General features: G+C 36.1%; 2 protein-coding genes across 2 annotated transcripts in view; one reads left to right on the plus strand and one right to left on the minus strand.

The window, feature by feature from the left end:
- The window catches only part of LOC109032546 (trimeric intracellular cation channel type 1B.1), a 37,234-nt gene extending 33,801 nt beyond the window's left edge, over positions 1 to 3,433 (minus strand). Inside the window, exon 1 of the mRNA XM_019044727.2 lies at positions 3,247 to 3,433. The gene's annotated coding sequence lies outside the window, so the exon portion shown is untranslated. The remainder of the gene's footprint in view (positions 1 to 3,246) is intronic.
- The window catches only part of LOC109032544 (leukotriene A-4 hydrolase), a 32,658-nt gene that overhangs the window by 14,679 nt on the left and 711 nt on the right, over positions 1 to 17,268 (plus strand). Inside the window, 14 exon segments of the mRNA XM_019044724.2 lie at positions 5,328 to 5,376; positions 6,105 to 6,203; positions 6,206 to 6,223; positions 6,948 to 7,063; positions 7,756 to 7,895; positions 8,783 to 8,894; positions 10,136 to 10,204; positions 10,796 to 11,023; positions 11,753 to 11,893; positions 12,412 to 12,618; positions 13,261 to 13,405; positions 14,366 to 14,537; positions 15,603 to 15,836; positions 16,718 to 16,822. Of these exon segments, the coding sequence (XP_018900269.2) occupies positions 5,328 to 5,376; positions 6,105 to 6,203; positions 6,206 to 6,223; positions 6,948 to 7,063; positions 7,756 to 7,895; positions 8,783 to 8,894; positions 10,136 to 10,204; positions 10,796 to 11,023; positions 11,753 to 11,893; positions 12,412 to 12,618; positions 13,261 to 13,405; positions 14,366 to 14,537; positions 15,603 to 15,836; positions 16,718 to 16,822 (1,835 nt within the window).

The following is a 17,268-nucleotide window of genomic DNA, read 5'->3' on the forward strand; positions in this document are numbered from 1 at the left end:
AATTCAAAATCTGCCGAGATTTTTGACATAACCGATGCGATTATCGCATGCCAGTTCGACCACGACAATTGAGCTTGACAAATCACCTTAAGGTACCTTTTTTTTTTTTTTTTTTTTTTTTTTTTTTTTTTTTTTATTTTTTTTTTTATGATGTGTGTGTGCCGCACTAGGTGGTTTGAAAATTTCCAAGGAAACACCCAGATCCGTAAAAACATCTTGCCTAACAACAAAACTGCGCGAGAAAAATTTGGTAAAGCTTAGTGAGACTGGAAAAATTATTGAATGACACATTTCCTGTGTTGTTTTGCTGATCTGCCATGAAACGAGCGGGTAATAGGTAGTGCCAGATTGGCTCTATTTATTCAGAAAACATCAGGATGGGTAAAAAGAGGAGCCGATCAGCTAAAACTAATCCACCTCTTAATTTGAATTTTAGTGCGTCACGCCGGAACCGCTTGGAAGCAATACTTCTGGCGGGTTGTCTGGGATTTAAATCGCCTTCCTAGTTTTTTCCCTCTATATCTATCATTTCATTGTAAAGAGTCGCTTGTATTGATGTAAATCTCAGTTACAAAAAATAAACCTATGATTAGGACTTCCACCCCTGCAACTGAAGTTAATTCCTCCCCTTGAAGTCACTGAGTGACTTTTCCCACAATTAAGTGTGACTGTCACTCTTAATTGTGGATTACGCGTTATGCTGAAACAACTGTAAATAATCCACCTTAGGCAGTTCCGCTAGAGGTTTCAACGCAATTGCCAAGTCAAGTGGCTTTCTTAAGTGGGAGAAAATAAAATCGAAAAAAAACTCCCTTTCGATAGGTAGTAATATCCTTGGGTTATGGTAAATTAGCTGCAACGAGAAACTTTGCCTTTTTTTGGTCGTTTTAAAGGACTAGTATTTAGGAATTTTAGTTATTTTAGAAGAAAGCGATTTAGCGGACCGTGCATAACATATGTACTGCATTTTGCAATTTGGAACTATAAATTCTGGCTCTTCTGGGAAAACACGTATGTGCATTGGGAAACTAATGGAGCATACGTAGTTTTTAAACCGGGCTAGAATTTGTAGTTCCAAATTGCAAAATGTAATCCATATGTTACACTTTACTTGCCATCTTAAAATCATGGCAACTCATTATATGATCGTCTGAATGTTTGGGACCGTTGACATGTACTTCCTTCCCTCCCATTAAACACGCGCCCTGCAAGCTCCGAAAGGCGGATCCAACCCTATCGAACGGGGAGGGGGCCTATGGGGGGAGGGGGGGGGGGGGGTCGAAGGGCCTTCTCTAGAAACATGTGGAATTTTAAAGCATGTGACATGCAGTATGAGTCAATTTCGTCATGGATAATTGCCGAATGTGAGCGTCTTTTCTTCTTCTTTCCTCCGTTCCGTCCTTCTCTCCTCCTTTTCTTTCTCTACCTCCTTTTTTTCGCGGGGACGGGGGGGAGGGGGCGTACGCCCTCTACGCCCCCTCCTCCCCTGGATCCGCCTATGGAAATTCCTCTTTTAGGTGCGCCATTGCCACTAGTGGAAGATGGAAAATATTTGACCGCCTGGTGCATACACAATAAATGGAAGCCACGATGAGTGCCTTCAATTGGAACGATAGGCAAACGTGGTTACTCAGAAGCTGTAATAGTTGTATTCAGTTATTGTGAGAGAATTGATATATTTACGTAAGATCGGTGAAAGGCAGTACGCGCGGTTCTCTCTACTTTTACACTAAATCGCTGACTCTATCCGTGGTGAGGAGAGCAATGTTTACATTTTTTTCTCCTTCTCTTTTGTTAGATGATTCTGGAGAGAATTACCCTAGATATAATAGAAAAATAAAAAAATCACGACCGCACCCTGTTTCCTAGGAAACAATTTTGCCGAGCTGAATTAAAAAGCTTGGAAGATTTTAAAATTAACAAGATAGATGAAAACAAAGCCTTCAAAAGCCACAATGGTTTCATCTGTATACTAATATACGTACTTCAATATAATGACTAACAACAAAATATCTTCCTTGTATTATGGAGAAGAAAAAAAAACACTGAGCAGACAAAGGTATAGCAGTTTTTGTGGCCCTCTCTACTTCTGCAATTTGACCTAAAGAGTACTTGCATCTATTGGAAAATTGTTACGTAATTATTTTCCCCCTTAATTTTGAGAAATGCTCTTGTTGTGATACCTCAATATATGACAGTGGTATTACTGATGGAGATTGCGAGTCCTGCAGAGAATATTCTTTTTAGGCCCCTTCCAACTGACTGCCTAGTCCGTCCCATCATTTGAATGGAGCAATTAGGTTTGTATTCTGGTTGTCCAAAATTGAAAAATTAGCTCATACCTACTATTGGACCTCTTTTGATATAATGACAATATTACTCATTACGTGAATAGCTCCTTTCTCAAGTTAAATAGCAAGGCAACATTATGTCGATGACAAGTCAAATGTTGTTCATAACAACACTTGTTAAAACTGCTACCTGAGTAGCCTGATTGGATGTACAAACCTGCTTGCTAGTTTGGGGGTAGGTGATTAAAATTGACTTTCCTCTTAGAAACGCCCTGATAACTCCACTCATCATCAATATACAGTAAGCCACCGAATATTGATTGAGAGCGAAAGATTGGCAAACTCAATTGATCACACTGACAAGACGTTTGAACACAAGTCCATGACTCATCGGATAACTCTGCTCCAGCCAAAATGAAATTCTTCATATAAACTGATGATCTTGCCTCATTTTTAAAATTCGAGCAAGGTCTAATCAACTAATTTGAAACACAATAGATTTGAAGTGAAGATGGCTCCAGGAAAATGTGTCTTCATTAATGTCTTTTAATTAACTTTTCTGACAATACCTTGTGCGAGACAACTGGATGCAAGAGGGAATGTCTTACGAAATTTTGCTTTACATTTGTGCTTTCAAATTGGACATAAATTAATTCCAGCTATAAGTAGCAGAAACAATAATTTCTAAGAATTGTGAACGAAACAAGAGAACAATGCAAGTAAATTAGTAAAGTTAAAAAGGAGGATAGAGCAATAGAGCACTGAATTGAGTCCTCTTCAAGACATCATATTTAGGCGCTCAAGTTAGGGATACAGCTTGAGCAAAATAATGTTTGCATTGAAGAGAAGAAAAAGGATTTCGTGAGACACAAATTTACGAAGATGTGAGACTTGGAGTAAACTGGGACTTCACGATCTACGAGAAGTTACCCACACAAAATTCTATTGCACATACCTGTCACAATGTCATGCAATCCACTGTGTCGTATGGGAAAAAAAGAAATCACTCTCACGAGACAGTAAAAGCGAAGTATCTCGATAAATAAAAGAAAGCATTGAAGAAAAAGATTGATAATTTTGCAGGAAAACACAACAGGTTGTTGAGTACACTAGAGTTCTCTCATGAGGAGGGCGTTTTCTAACCTCAAAGAGAAAGTAAATAAACAAAAAAATAAACAACAGTCCCTCCCCCCCTTCCTGCCCCTCCGCACCATCGGTGATGGTCGGTGCCGGGCGGTGCGGTGGTAGCTGAAATTCGTGGGTGAACAATGTTTACACTTTTTTTATCATATTCTTATCGCAAAACCGCTTCTCATCCGCAGCCGCACTTTAGAATCATCTCGCCACCCGTGAATGAAAGCTCAAGCCGAAGCTAATTTGTCAAGTACCGTGATTAATTTTGCACGAGGTGCTGAAGACGCGGTTTCTTCAGTATTAGCATAGTCATTTGCATTTACTTCTAAGCCGACTTTGCATTTACATTGAGAGTTCGTGAGTATCTCTTTGTACCGTGATTTCTCGCTTATCCGCACTTAAAAGCTCGCCTTTCTCAATTCTCACTATGCTCTCTGTTAGTTTTGTAAATTACCCATAAGTTCTAATCGCTTGCAATACTCTAAATCTTAGTTTTTCAATTGTTTTCGAATTTTATTCGTTCTAAACTTTGAATCATGTGGAACACCAAGAGGCTGTTTTTGTTCATTGGTTTGTTGCCAGCTCACTCCATTTATGTTTTGTTCTTACTATTATTATGCTTTCTCTTCATACTTTCACTCTTTATTTCTCTCAATCTTTTGATTTCTCTACACCAATGAGATCTTCCGATGGTCAAAGTTGCAAGACTTCTATTTTGATTATCATGGCTTTTCAGTGTCTCAGCTGTCGTTTTACTTATGGAAGCTTAATCAATGAACATATGTTCCAAATTTTCATGGATTTTACGATCCAGAGGATCAAGGCAAATTTCAAGACATCATGGTTTTTCTTTTAAGGGATGTGGTAGTAGTAAAAGTACGTTTATCTTAAAACGGTGTGCCTTAGCAACTTTGGCCGAGGGATGCAAAAAGTTCTCACCCTTCTCATTTTTCAGATTACCCTCCCCATTTTTTAAACCCCTTTTTTCTCGGAAATTTCGAAGGGACAACCTTTTCGTAGCTTTTTGCGCACAAATTGTCATTAATTTGGAAAGAACATGCTATTTTTACTGTGATTTTACATTTATAATGGCAATTTTCCCAGTCTCTCTCCTTTACAACCGGTTTAGGGGCCGTCCCATTCTTGCATGCGACCAATTGTGACCCACCCAGTTGCATCATCAAGAAATTTTTGCACCCCTGCTATGACCATTACATCTCTGTAGTTAGCTAACAGGATTTGTTTCAAAAAAGGAACAAAGTTTTGAAGGTAGTAGTACTGAACAAGAACTTACAATTTATAAGATCAGAAGAAAAATAATAAAAATAGAAAGTGTGTGGCGGAGAGTGAGGGGGGAGTTTTGAAGGAATGAAATGCCATAAGAAATTGGGAATATTGGAAAATGAGATGTGTGTTTTGTTACTCTCTCCATTGCTATGCCGCATAGTTTTCATCGTAGAGGCTGTTTTGCACATTAAATTCGGAAAGGTTATGCAGACTGCCTCTGCAGACTGCTTTACAGATTAGCCATACTTGATACATTTTCAGATCTAGAAACATTTTAACAGTAAGTAGATTGATAATATGTCATGAATATTGGTTGTAATTGGTTGTATTTTCGATTTCAAAATTCCGAGCTTACTGAGATGCTAATGTTGGAGCTCAACTTCAATATGATCTCTCACTGTAGGATTGACACTCATAATCAGAGCAACAACTTGAAGGTATCTGGTATTTTCTTTGGCAAGTTTATAATTTTTTGTCAAATACTTTGCTTATAACTCTGAGAATGAAGAGAGTGCACTGTAAGGCTTGGTTCTGGGTATATTGCTTTTTCGGTTGTATTTACACTAATGATCTGCATTGTACTATAAAGTCAATAAAGGCTACTTATGTTTACAGATGATACCTCCAAGCTTTACTGTAGAGTCACATGGGAGGAGGTATGCAGGTGTGTTTCGACCATCGTTAATTTATCCATAATGTTAATAACAGTATATTTCTATTTTTTGGCAACTAAAATGAATAAGTTAAGCAGTCCATTAATGACCTGATGTCATGAGTCTACAGTGAATATTGAAATTGAGTTCCACTTGTATCTGGCAGCCTCAGAGTTAAAAAATCTAAAATAAGGATCACCCTGTACAGTGTACCCAGCAAGCATTCAGAAAGCGCTGAAGCCTCTCATTATGAAACGCCTCAGTTTCCTGTATGTGTCTAGCCACTTAACAGTAACTGTTGTTTTGCAAATGACGCGCAATTTTAACTTTAGGAACTGTTCCTTTTTGCCTTTGTATATTTTCTATGCACTCTAATTTAAGTACATTATTTTCCACAATACATCTTTAGACAGGGTTTGAACTAAAAAAAGGTAACATAATTTCTCTTCAAACCCTATGGGACGAAAAATTCACACATCCAGAAAACAAGTCTCTGCCTGCTTGCAAAGTTCCTCAAGAAAATCCATCATCAATTATTAGTGTGGTCATCAACTCTTCAATTATTACTTGAGCTTGAATTTCCCTCCTTCAAGAGTAATCACTGGCATGCTTCATTTTTTTTTTTTTTTAATTATGCCTCCTCATTAACTAATAAATGAAGTTCATTCGCTTCAGTGACTGACCTCCTAGAATTTCCATAATAACCCCCTCATTAATGTGCTTGTTATTTTGATTTCAGGTGCAGTTTCTATTCTGATAGCAGCAGTTGTAGTGTTTCAAGTGATCAAAAAAGATAACACGATGACTGGAAGTATTGGAGCTTTGAGCCCGGGTGATCCAGTTCATTTTCTAGACCTGGTAATTTTACCTTCACTCTCAGATTTTAAAATTAATTAATCTGTGATTTTTAGCAGGTTTCTAATTTGCACACCCCTATTTCCTGTATCTAAAGTTTTTGTTATTTTATTTTTTTCATTTTTGTATTTAGTCACAAAATATATTACGGATGCAGAAAATTCCAAAATACTGACAGTTCATGATCTGAACTATACAGACGATCCAATCCATTATGTCTCTTGGTCATATTTCAATTTGCCTCAAGGGCCAATTGGCCGATTTAAGGGGAAAAGGCCCTATTTTACAAAAAAATATGCAATCATCCTCATGTCTTTAAAGTAAGTATTGAGCTAAGAAATAAAAAAAAAAGATATTTCCTTCAGAGAATACACTAAAAGTCACAATTTCTTAAAGTTTTCCTCACGTTTGCCGTGATCCAAGAATTGCAAGATTGAGCATTTTTTGCAGCCCTGAAATACATGAGCACTCAAGCACTTCAACTGAGAATCTGAATTCTCACAAGTATTCAAATAAATAAGCTTTGAGTTATCATCAAATAAAATTTCATCGGTTGTCTTATCCATGTTCATTTTATCTCGTTCAAGAAGTCCTTGCCATTTAATAATTTCATTTAAAAAGATAAAATCTGATTAATGTGTCATCAACTTGCTCATATAATTTTTCTCTCATAATGAACACAACCTTTTCTAAATTTGGTTTTTGTTTTGGTTTTTTTTCTCCTCAGAACAAGTAGCTGTGAATCATGTCCACTTGAACCTAAAAGTTGACTTTGAAAAGAAAATTTTAGTCGGGGAAGCAATCCTTAATATCACGCAGCTTGATAAGTCTGTTTCTTCCCTGGTACGTTGTCCTTCATGGCTTAGTTTTATTTAAAGTTAACGAACAGAATGGAAAAGCCAAAACAACAGTTGATAAGAAATTGCTCCTCGATTGTTTCCAACGAGGAGTTTTTTTGTTTCTGTTTTTTCAATCGCAGTAGAGGTAAGGAAGCTCAGAGAAAAATGAAGCGGCTAAGATTTTAAAACGTCTTCAGTGGCCTCCTGCTTGCAATGAAAAACCGCCTCAGAAAATATAATTAAAAAAAATTTACAAGTGAGGAGGCAAAACCTCGGATTAGAGGACAAACGGAATATTCTATTTTTTTGTCTGAAACCATTTAAACATTTCTTAGTTCTTAAGATGCTTGTCTGGAAATATAAATTCAAAATCTGAATTTTATGCATGTAGCTTGACAGACTTAATTTACATACAAAAATGACCAAAAGATACCAAGTACCAAAAGATATGTCTGAAGGATGTGATGATCAGCCGTCATGGCAAAATCAGGTTTTTCTTAGCCCAAAAGGGGAATATAGGTTTGAAGCACTATGTATACTTTCCTCATAAAAGGAGTTTCTCATCTCAAATTGTTTTTAATTTAATTAACTCTAAAACATTACATAAGGAGAGCATCTAAAAACCCTACTTCATTTCTGTGATCTCACACTTTTAAAACTAAGAATGTAATCTCTCAATGTGTTTTTGTTCTTCAGATATTGGATTCCAATGATTTGAAAATTAGTAACGTGATTGATAACAACAGTGGAGCTAAGCTGAAGTACACTGTCTCCGAACCTGTGATAACATTAGGTAGTAAGTTGGAAATAGAGCTTCCTGTCCTTCCTGACAACAAGTAAGTGGCTCTTAAATCTCTTAAGAAAATTTTATTCTTTATTATCCGAATATCAGGCTCCCCCTTTGGCCTCTATGTGGTCTGACCGTGATAGAAGAGTGACACCCTCTGTCAAAAAATAACAGAACTAAGTAATGAAAATATTGCCACCAGGCCTCATGATAAGATATCTTTAGTGCTTGAATTCGACAGGTGCCATGGCCCAAAATGCGCTTAAATGTTTCTTATTTGCATGTGAATAATCGAATCAGTGGTCGAAGTTTGTGTCTAAATATCTGCAGCTAGCTAGCTGAAAACTCAGGGTCCCAGACACACTTTTTTTTTTATTGATAGAATATGTATTAGAAGGCTCTAAAATTATTATTCAATCGGGTAAAAAAATCTCTAAAAATGTCTAATCAGTAGAAAAAGTTTGATTCCCTGGTGTCGCAAGATATCTGGTTTCCCATCGCAAATTATTTAAAATAGCTATTTCAGCTCCTAAAAAAACCACAATGGCCTCCTTAATATTGATCAAGCCAGCCAAATTGGTACATAACTTTCTTGATAAGACTCAAACTCTGGATATCTTATCATTTAAGATTTGTCTCAGAGTGGCCCGATGAATATACATCTCATTCAAGGCAACAGGGTAACAATTTGTTCATTCTTTTAGTATCTTTGTAAGATTCTAGGTGGCGGTAGCCACCCCGGCCCAATCCAAAAAACTCCCCCTAAAAAATGACAAGACCAAATGATTTAAATTTCAAGAAATAATTTACTTTAGTAGTACAGATGAATATTGCTTCTATTAACTTCCTTATATTCTTTTTCTTTTGCCATCTTCTTTCCTATCCGTTAATTTGCTTTACTAATCATGCATTTTTACTTTATCTTCGATCTTTCAGAGGAACAATTCTAATTGAGTACTCTACAAGTTCCTCAGCAAGTGGACTACAATGGCTTTCTCCTGCAGAAACTGTAGGAAAAGTGCACCCGTACCTATTCAGTCAGTGTCAGGTAGTGCCTTATTTAATCTTTAATCCTAACTGATCAAGTTTCAACTATAAGTTATGAGCCTTGAACATGTATAAATCTACGACGACTGCTAGTCTCTCAGAAAAGTCCAATGTTAGTGACCGCATCCTAGTCAAAAGTGGCTGGTGTGGCAGGCAACATATTAAACCCTCATACCTCTATTTGGTTTGATATTTTCAGGCGTTCTTTGTGCTAAGTATCCCTGCCAATTAGCTCTATTTTGATTTTTTCACTATTGAGGTCTCTTTTGGCTGATAACAAATCTGTTTAAAGGGATATGCAGAAGCCATATCACTTTCAAATACAAATCAGTGTATGTTCCTCTACTCTTAAGTCAAGTCCGTTTGACTATCAGTTAGGTTTTTGGCATCCAAGAGGATTCAAGTGCATTATGAAACTCTTGTATAAATGGTGTACAAGAATGAGGATTGATGCCTAATGGACAATGCGGATTACAAAAAATGTTAATGCTCATAACTTACAAGCCAATTTACTACTTTCAATGCAATTTTGGGTACATTTCGTGAGTTTTAATATTGGTACTGTCCCCCTCCTTTTAATATTTAGATGTTAGTGCTTTTGAAAATATAAATTAATATGATCATAGCGAATCTGGAGTTTTCTGAAATAATGTTTGTGAAGTATAGTAAAACCCTGAATATTCAGAATCGCCTTGACCAGGGTATTCAGCAGGCAGGCTTTGACATCAATTTTCCTTACTTTTGCCGATGAAGTGCCCTCTGCAAAAAAAGAAGAGAAGAAAAGAGTGAAGTCCCGCTACTCTTTTAAAAAAGAAAAGTACAAAAAGGTAAGAATAAAGAGTATGTTGTGGTAAAATTGCAGTTCTTCAGTTACTGACGGGTATTTCCCCTGTCCTAGCTTCAACCAGAGTTCTTGCTTATCCAGGATGAGCTTGGTCTCGTTTTTTCTTCAAATAATCAGAGTTTTATCACAGTTCACTCACTGATACCATACAAGATACTCAAGAACTCAAGATTCAGTGCTCATAAGTACGGTTAAGAATCAAAATCCAGGATGCGTTCATACATTTCAGGTGTAATTAGGTGTAGTCACGGCCAATGATGACCCCTAAAGTGTTGAGATACAACCCAGATTTTCATTTTTGCAAGTAGTCTGTTCAAATTATTTTCTTCTACAAACATTAGCACACCCTCAGCCCTCTATTTTTATTCTAATGATTTCGTCTCTTTTGTCCTCTGTAGCCTTCGCATTGCAGGTCGATTGCTCCTCTTCAAGACTCCCCGTCCATAAAAATCACCTATTCTGCCGAGGTAAGTTGCGTCAATTATGTTTCATTTCCTGTCAAAGACAAAATAATGAATATCAATGGCTATAATGCGAAACTGCATTTTTCCCTTTGCGATGCCGCAGACTTTTTGCCATATTTTATTTCCTCTTTTAAAAACTAGTTGACGCAATCTCTTGAAAATTTTCTTGATTTTTCCTCTCTGGGGCAAAATATTCTACATGAATTTCAAGCTATAAAGTTGACTTCTTTCTCGGCGAAAAAATAACACAGGAGCGGAAATTTTGAAACATTGCAATTAAGATACGAAGTTTTACTTTTAGGCCGTCTATTTTACTTCACATACATTGCATACCGCTCTCCTCCTTTTAGAGCCTTGTTCTCTTCAACCACTTGCATAATGGGTCAGTATCAGCAGGAAATGTGCCCTGTCCTTCGTAGATGGGTGCACGTTTATCTTAAATAATATGGTATAAGGTATAACTTGTAAAAACCCAACTTATGGAAGAAATTATCTATAAGCAGAAGCTTTTATCTCATGAGTTATGATCCAATTATTGCCTTCTTTTACAGTGAACAGTAAGTTGTTAAACTATTTGATCCGCATTATTTTCAGCTAACTGTCCCAACCAATTTAACTGCACTGATGAGCGCTTTACCAGATGGAGAACCTAAAGCTGTGAGTGACAGCTTAAGAAAGTTTTCATTCAAGCAACCAGTACCCATTCCATCCTATCTCATTGCTATTGCAGTCGGTAATTTGGAGTCAAGAGAAGTTGGGCCGCGGTCTAAAGTATGGAGTGAGCCAGAGATGATTGAAGCCTCTGCTTACGAATTTGTCGAAGTAAGTAACAGAAGACTAGGATAGTATTACTACTGATTCTTTCTTTTAAAATTGGGGAATTTGTGCAAAAATGATGGACTGATTTTTAATAGGATGCTCTCTTATTGGAATAAATTATACACGTGCATATTTTCATTCCTTTGGTGTCCCAGGAAATAGGAATAATTTTATAGAATAGAATTTCGAATTGCCCCAACTGCTGGCCATAGCTCGTTATGCTTATATTTTAGAGGGGATCGTTAGACTGTACTGCTTTGCCAAGGAAAAACGCTGTATGAGCCTTCAAACACTGCCTAATTTCTTTTGCTAAAATACGAATTTTCAGAGAAATCTGTAAATAATTTTCCTCCAATTTTTCAGAGAAATCTGTAAATAATTTTCCTCCAATTTTTCAGAGAATTTCGTTTGCTATTAGAGCTAAATTACCTGAAAACTCAAAGAGAAAATATTCATAACTCTCTTGAAAAATAAGCATTTCATTGGAGGAATTTTGGCAACTCTGGAATGTTTGTAGAGCGTTTTTCTTTAGCTTGGCAGAGCTGAATCATAAGAGGTGAGAAAAAGCAGGAACGGACTTTAGATAAGGAACAGAACTTCCCAGCATCCCATGAATGAAATTTTGCTTATTTTATCAGTATTTTGTGGCATATATGTAACTTTTCAAAAAATAGCTGAGAGAAAATTATTTTTCATTTTCATACCCACATTGAAATTTTTGCTTTCCTCCAGACGGACAAATTTTTGAAAACTGCCGAAGATATTTGTGGGCCATATGTATGGAGCATCTATGATCTTCTGGTCTTACCTCCTTCGTTTCCTTTTGGAGGCATGGAAAATCCTTGTCTAACATTCGTTACACCTACATTGTTGGTAAGTATCATTAAAGTGTCAAAGCACCCCAAGCAATCCAGGAGGGTCGCAGAAAGAGGGTCTCAACTAGAAAATCGTGTTATAAGAAAACCGCGGTTAAAGTTTTAATCACCAAATTTTGGCTGCTGATAGTTATCAGTGCACATCTCGAATGAAGATTAATGTCTGGTAGGAGAAAAACCAGTGTTTGGCGAAAGTTGATAATCATCAAGAGCTGTGCAAGACATTTTTCCAAAATTTCGGTTGTGAGTCCTTTCTCGGAGATCAAGCGGTAAAACAGAAATAAAGTATGGTCACCTCTCCTAAATGACAACATGTAATACAAAGAGATTGTCGGTCGTCTAAAAAATACAAGCAACTTCTCAAAATTTCCATTTAAAGTCACAATTTCTGGAAAGATAAGAGGAAAAATGTTTTTTCTTCTTATCTGAATGGGAAACTGCTTACCTGGAGGTGGAATTATCTCTGGAATTGGCAAGCTTTTCATGTAAGGTTTTTCTCCTTTCCCTCTTTTTTAGGCAGGTGACCGGTCTTTGGTCAGTGTGGTTGCTCATGAAATAGCTCACAGTTGGACTGGAAATCTGGTAACGCAAAAGAACTTTGAGCATTTCTGGTTAAATGAAGGATTCACCATGTTTGTTGAGCGAAAAATTTTGGGGCGAATCGGTAACGAAGCTGAACGACAGTTTTCAGCACTTAGGGGACTGGATGCCCTCCGCCAGTCGGTCAGTTTTACTCTATATTTTTCAATTTTTTTTTCATTTAACAAGTCTAAAATCCACACCATCATATTCTCAGTATCTGCTAGATTTTTTTTTCTTTTATTAATCAATGTTACCAGGGACTGATTGGTATAAAGCCGTCTTACAATATCAGGTGTGTGCAACTTCATGTCCAAAGAAGTCAAAAAACTTTTTGACAATGCACTCTCTCATTCTTCAAAGTTTGCTTGTTTATGTGAGCAAAGTGAAGTTGCAATTTTGTACAAATATCCAAAATTTGTTGTTGTTTTTTAAGGGTTGTTGTCACTGGAAGCCAGAGTTTTAGAAAATGCTCATTTTTGGTTGATTACAGCAATTTGTAGTATAAACCCCTCAAGGGGCCTGAAGAATATGTATGAAATGAATACTCTCACTTTAATCTAATAGCTTTGGAAAACTAGTATGTTAAGAAATATCGCTTTAAACAAGACGTGCCGAAACTGAGGCAAATACTCAGGTTTTGCTGGTGTCAGAATTTTAGGTACCCCGCCCAAAGTGACCAAGAGTAAAGATGGCACTTTAAATTGAAACTTTTTTTTTATCATGTTCTCTGCAACTTAATATTAGCATACCATTATCAACTAATTTTCAATTCTGTGATTGCAGGTAGAGGACCTTGGACCAACCAGCCCTTTCACCAAGTTGGTTGTTGACTTAAAAGGCGTGGATCCTGATGATGCGTTCTCCACAGTTCCCTACGAGAAAGGCCACACTTTTTTGTTTTATTTGGAGAGTATCCTGGGTGGGCCTTGTAAGTGAATTTTTTTATTCCCATCGAATATTAGAAAAATCAGTTGAACAATTTTCCTAGGGATGCCTTCCAGTTCATGTCATAAGTATATTAAGCAAAGCTGATGGAGTTATGGAAGCCTTTAAGCGAGTGTTGTCAAAAGAATTTTCATGAAATTCTGATCAAGAGAATATCGTACGAAAGTCGTCTCAAAATATCTGAGACTGGTGCTTCAACTTTTGAACTCAAGCAGCTACACAGCTGATTGTGATTGCTTTCAAAAGACAACTCATTTTCTATCAATTTACACAAACTTTACTGTGTTTGCTCAAAAATTTGCCAAGTTATGAATATTTAGAAAAATTTCTGTTTTACAACTCTTACCGTGTTCAGTATGGATTTTTTCTCCCGGATGAAGCTCTCCAAACACCACTCTTCGAAACTGTACCGACTGAATAAACTTTGAGTATTTTTTAGGGCTGTCAGATTTTGTCAGTGCCACAAGAAGTACAGAACTGCAGTTATTGATTTCTCTCACAAGAAGTTTTGTAGATAGGAAATGTTTACTTCTTATTTATGTATTACAAACTTTAACAGGAATAAATAGATCAAATAGAGGAAAAGTAGTTGAAATCTTTAGAACACCACTGAAAGAATAACAACGCTTCAGCCATAGAAAAAAGATGGAACAAAATTTTAGAATACTTTAATGTACAAAACGGAAATGTAGAAAATCGTCAACATTTTTTAGTGTCACTTGCCAATTTTTGCAGAAAGGTTGTAGGTCACCAATTTAAGTAAGAATATTTTTTTAAATTAAGAGATTTTTAAATTTTCTATCTTTAAGGTTTTTTTGATATTACCAATATGATGAGGGATATGAGCCCCAACTGGACTATTTTTTAGCTCTTTATAACACTAGCAATTGATATTTTTCTTGCTGTTCAAGAAAACTGACCGTGATGCTATTTCTAATTGCAGCTCAGTTTGAACCATTTCTCAAGGCATATCTGGATAAATACAAGTACAAATCTATTGTCACAGACGACTTTCGAGACTTTCTCAATCAGTATTTTGCAGGAAATCCAGCTCTGAAGCAGATAAACTGGGATGAGTGGTTGTACTCTGTTGGCATGCCAAAAATCATTCCCGAGTAAGTTGTTTCAATTTTTTAAGTTTGTTTGTTGTGCTCCAAGACTGAAAGAAGTAGAAAAAACATGTTTTTTTTTCCTTTAAAGCTAGAAAAATTATTCAGAGCAAGAAGTTCTCCTGAAACTTAGTATTTTCTAGAATGCAACAGAAAGCTCTCCAAGCTCTATTTCCGTTGGGGAGCTGTATCACATGAAAGTGCCAAAGAAGAAACCAAGGGTGTCACTACCGCAGTGGATGACATCAAAAACCGAGTTTTCCAAAGCGCAATATTTCGATTAATATTAAACGTAGAAAGTTGCTGTTTGGACAGATCTTAATATTTTTAGCCTATCTACATCTACAAAAGTAAAGAATCAAAACCCGATTCTGTGACTAGCACAACCGACGCATTTTCTGCACCCCTGCAGATAAGTCATATTGGTTTCACAACTTGACGCTAAACTGAAAAGGGCACCTTTCATGTGATACAGCTCTCCATTTAAAAACTAACAACGAAAGTGCCTCTACTCATTTAACACATGGAACTTGAAAAGTAGGAAGGTGAACATGTTGGATAAATGGTGTTTCTTATTTTGCTTGTTTTTAACTTTAAAAAAACTGCGAACCATGACAGGGGTCTTTTTAAGTTTTGTTAAGAGTTGTGAAGCCAAAGTATCTTATCTGCATCAAATAGTGTCTTTACCATAGCCAACTTTTTAAAGCAAGAAGCTCAAGAAAGAGTAAAATTCTGCAAATTGTGAAGCAAGGAGAAAATTTTAAACTTTTGCAATATGCTTATTACGATTTTTGAGCCATTTGTCCCAGTAGACTAAATGAACTTTTTAAGAAGAGTTCCTAATCCTCCGAAAACTTGTGAAGAAGGTTTGTTTAAGGACCATACAAATTTATTGATAGTAGAAAAAAATTAAAATGAATTCAGTCCCTCTCCTTTAGTTTTGTTCTATGTCATCTTTTTTGTTTATATGCTTTCTGTAAGACCATGACTCAAATTGTATCTCATTCTTTTACTTACGCTTTCTGTAAGACCATGACTCAAATTGTATCTCATTCTTTTACTTTTTTTCAGCTACGATAAATCATTATCCAAAGCCAGCACTGATCTAGCAGAAAAATGGATAGAGTGGGATGAATCCAAACCTTGTCCTTTTGTGTCAGAAGATTTGAAATCTTTCTCATACGGACAAACTGTTACGTTCTTAAATACTCTTCTCAATTCAAACCGTTTCTCAGTGTCGAAAGTCAAAAAGATGGAAGATGTTTATGCATTAAGTAGTGTCAAGAATGCTGAGATTAAATTTAGGTAATTACGAGTTTTTAATTCCTAACAGTGTCTAAAAGTACTCCACATATTTTTTATTCTCATTCATCAATCATATTCTCTTTGAAAAATGAAGTTTTGAGCTTTACTCGGAATAATATAAAAACATTGTAAAGACAAGGAACAGATATTTCAATATTAGATGTAGATATGTCACGTAAATGTCATGATAGCGGAACTCTCATCACCATACCCCTGCTCTTATTTTGGGGACTTTAACCTTGGACAGGGTGTCCTCAAACTTTGCAGGAATAAAGTTCTGTGACTTCACTGGGTTTTTCCTGACCAAAACGATCAAAGTTCCCCAAAATTTCACACTGACAATTTGTGTGCAAAGAACGACAAATGAAAAAAATTTCTCAATAATTTCCTGGCAAATAAGAGAAACAAGTGAACCTTTCTTCTTCAGGTATGAATTGTTCAATTGAATGAAATCGCGATTTTCTATTTTGAAAATAATTCCTCTGTTCGTGCCGACTCAGAGTGTAACTGAGGGTATTGAACCCCGAATCAGACTAAGACTCATTTAAATTGTTTAGACAGCGCTGAAATTTTTTCAGATTTCAAGTTTCAAGTTTTTCCAGATTTTCATTATTCATCATGAAATTCCTTGACTTTTTCCTGGCCTGGTGAATTTCCCTGATAATTCCTAGATTTTCAAGACCTGTAGACATACTATCATAACTTCAAAATTTTAAAACAAATATCTCTTTCCTTTTAGTTTTTTTTTTTTTTTAATTAGCTTTTAATAAAACCAACGCAGAGGAAAGTAATTAGTCAAAACAAGACCGATTTAAATTCTAAGAATGCCTATTTTCCCTAAATTTGACATAAAACTGTTAATTTATTTTTTAAATTTTCAGGTGGTTAAGACTGTGCATCAAAAATCACCGGGAAGAGCAAGTAGACGCAGCTTTGAAGTTTATCACAGACCAAGGAAGAATGAAATACGTACGCCCGATCTACAGGTACCTACACTGTGTTATGTTTTCCACTGCAGTTGATATCTCACTCAAAAATTTTCATGATGGTCCTTTATTTCATTTTTGTGAACTCTCAATTTTTAATTTGAAGTAAATCCTTTGAAGAAAATCCAGGTTCCACACCTTTTTGTTATCAATCGTTTCTGTTTTTCAATACTTGAAAAAGTTTCCATAAAAATAGAGCTGCAAATTTCCTCATGGCTTCTCGTATGCTTTTCAGCAGTGCATCCATCTTCTACAATCATAAGAGGTCATTCATCATATGAAATAATTACCTAGGTACATATTGATTGTGAAACCCTCAAACTACATGTCTTGGTTTGCGATGTTGCAGACTTCCTGTCATATTTTATTTTTAAATCAGAAAACTACTCAACATCGATTCGTAAAAATGTTCATAATTTTTTTTCTCTATGCGAAGAAAATTCTGA

This window comes from Bemisia tabaci, chromosome 8 (genome assembly GCF_918797505.1).
Source record: "Bemisia tabaci chromosome 8, PGI_BMITA_v3".
Lineage (NCBI taxonomy): Eukaryota > Metazoa > Arthropoda > Insecta > Hemiptera > Aleyrodidae > Bemisia > Bemisia tabaci.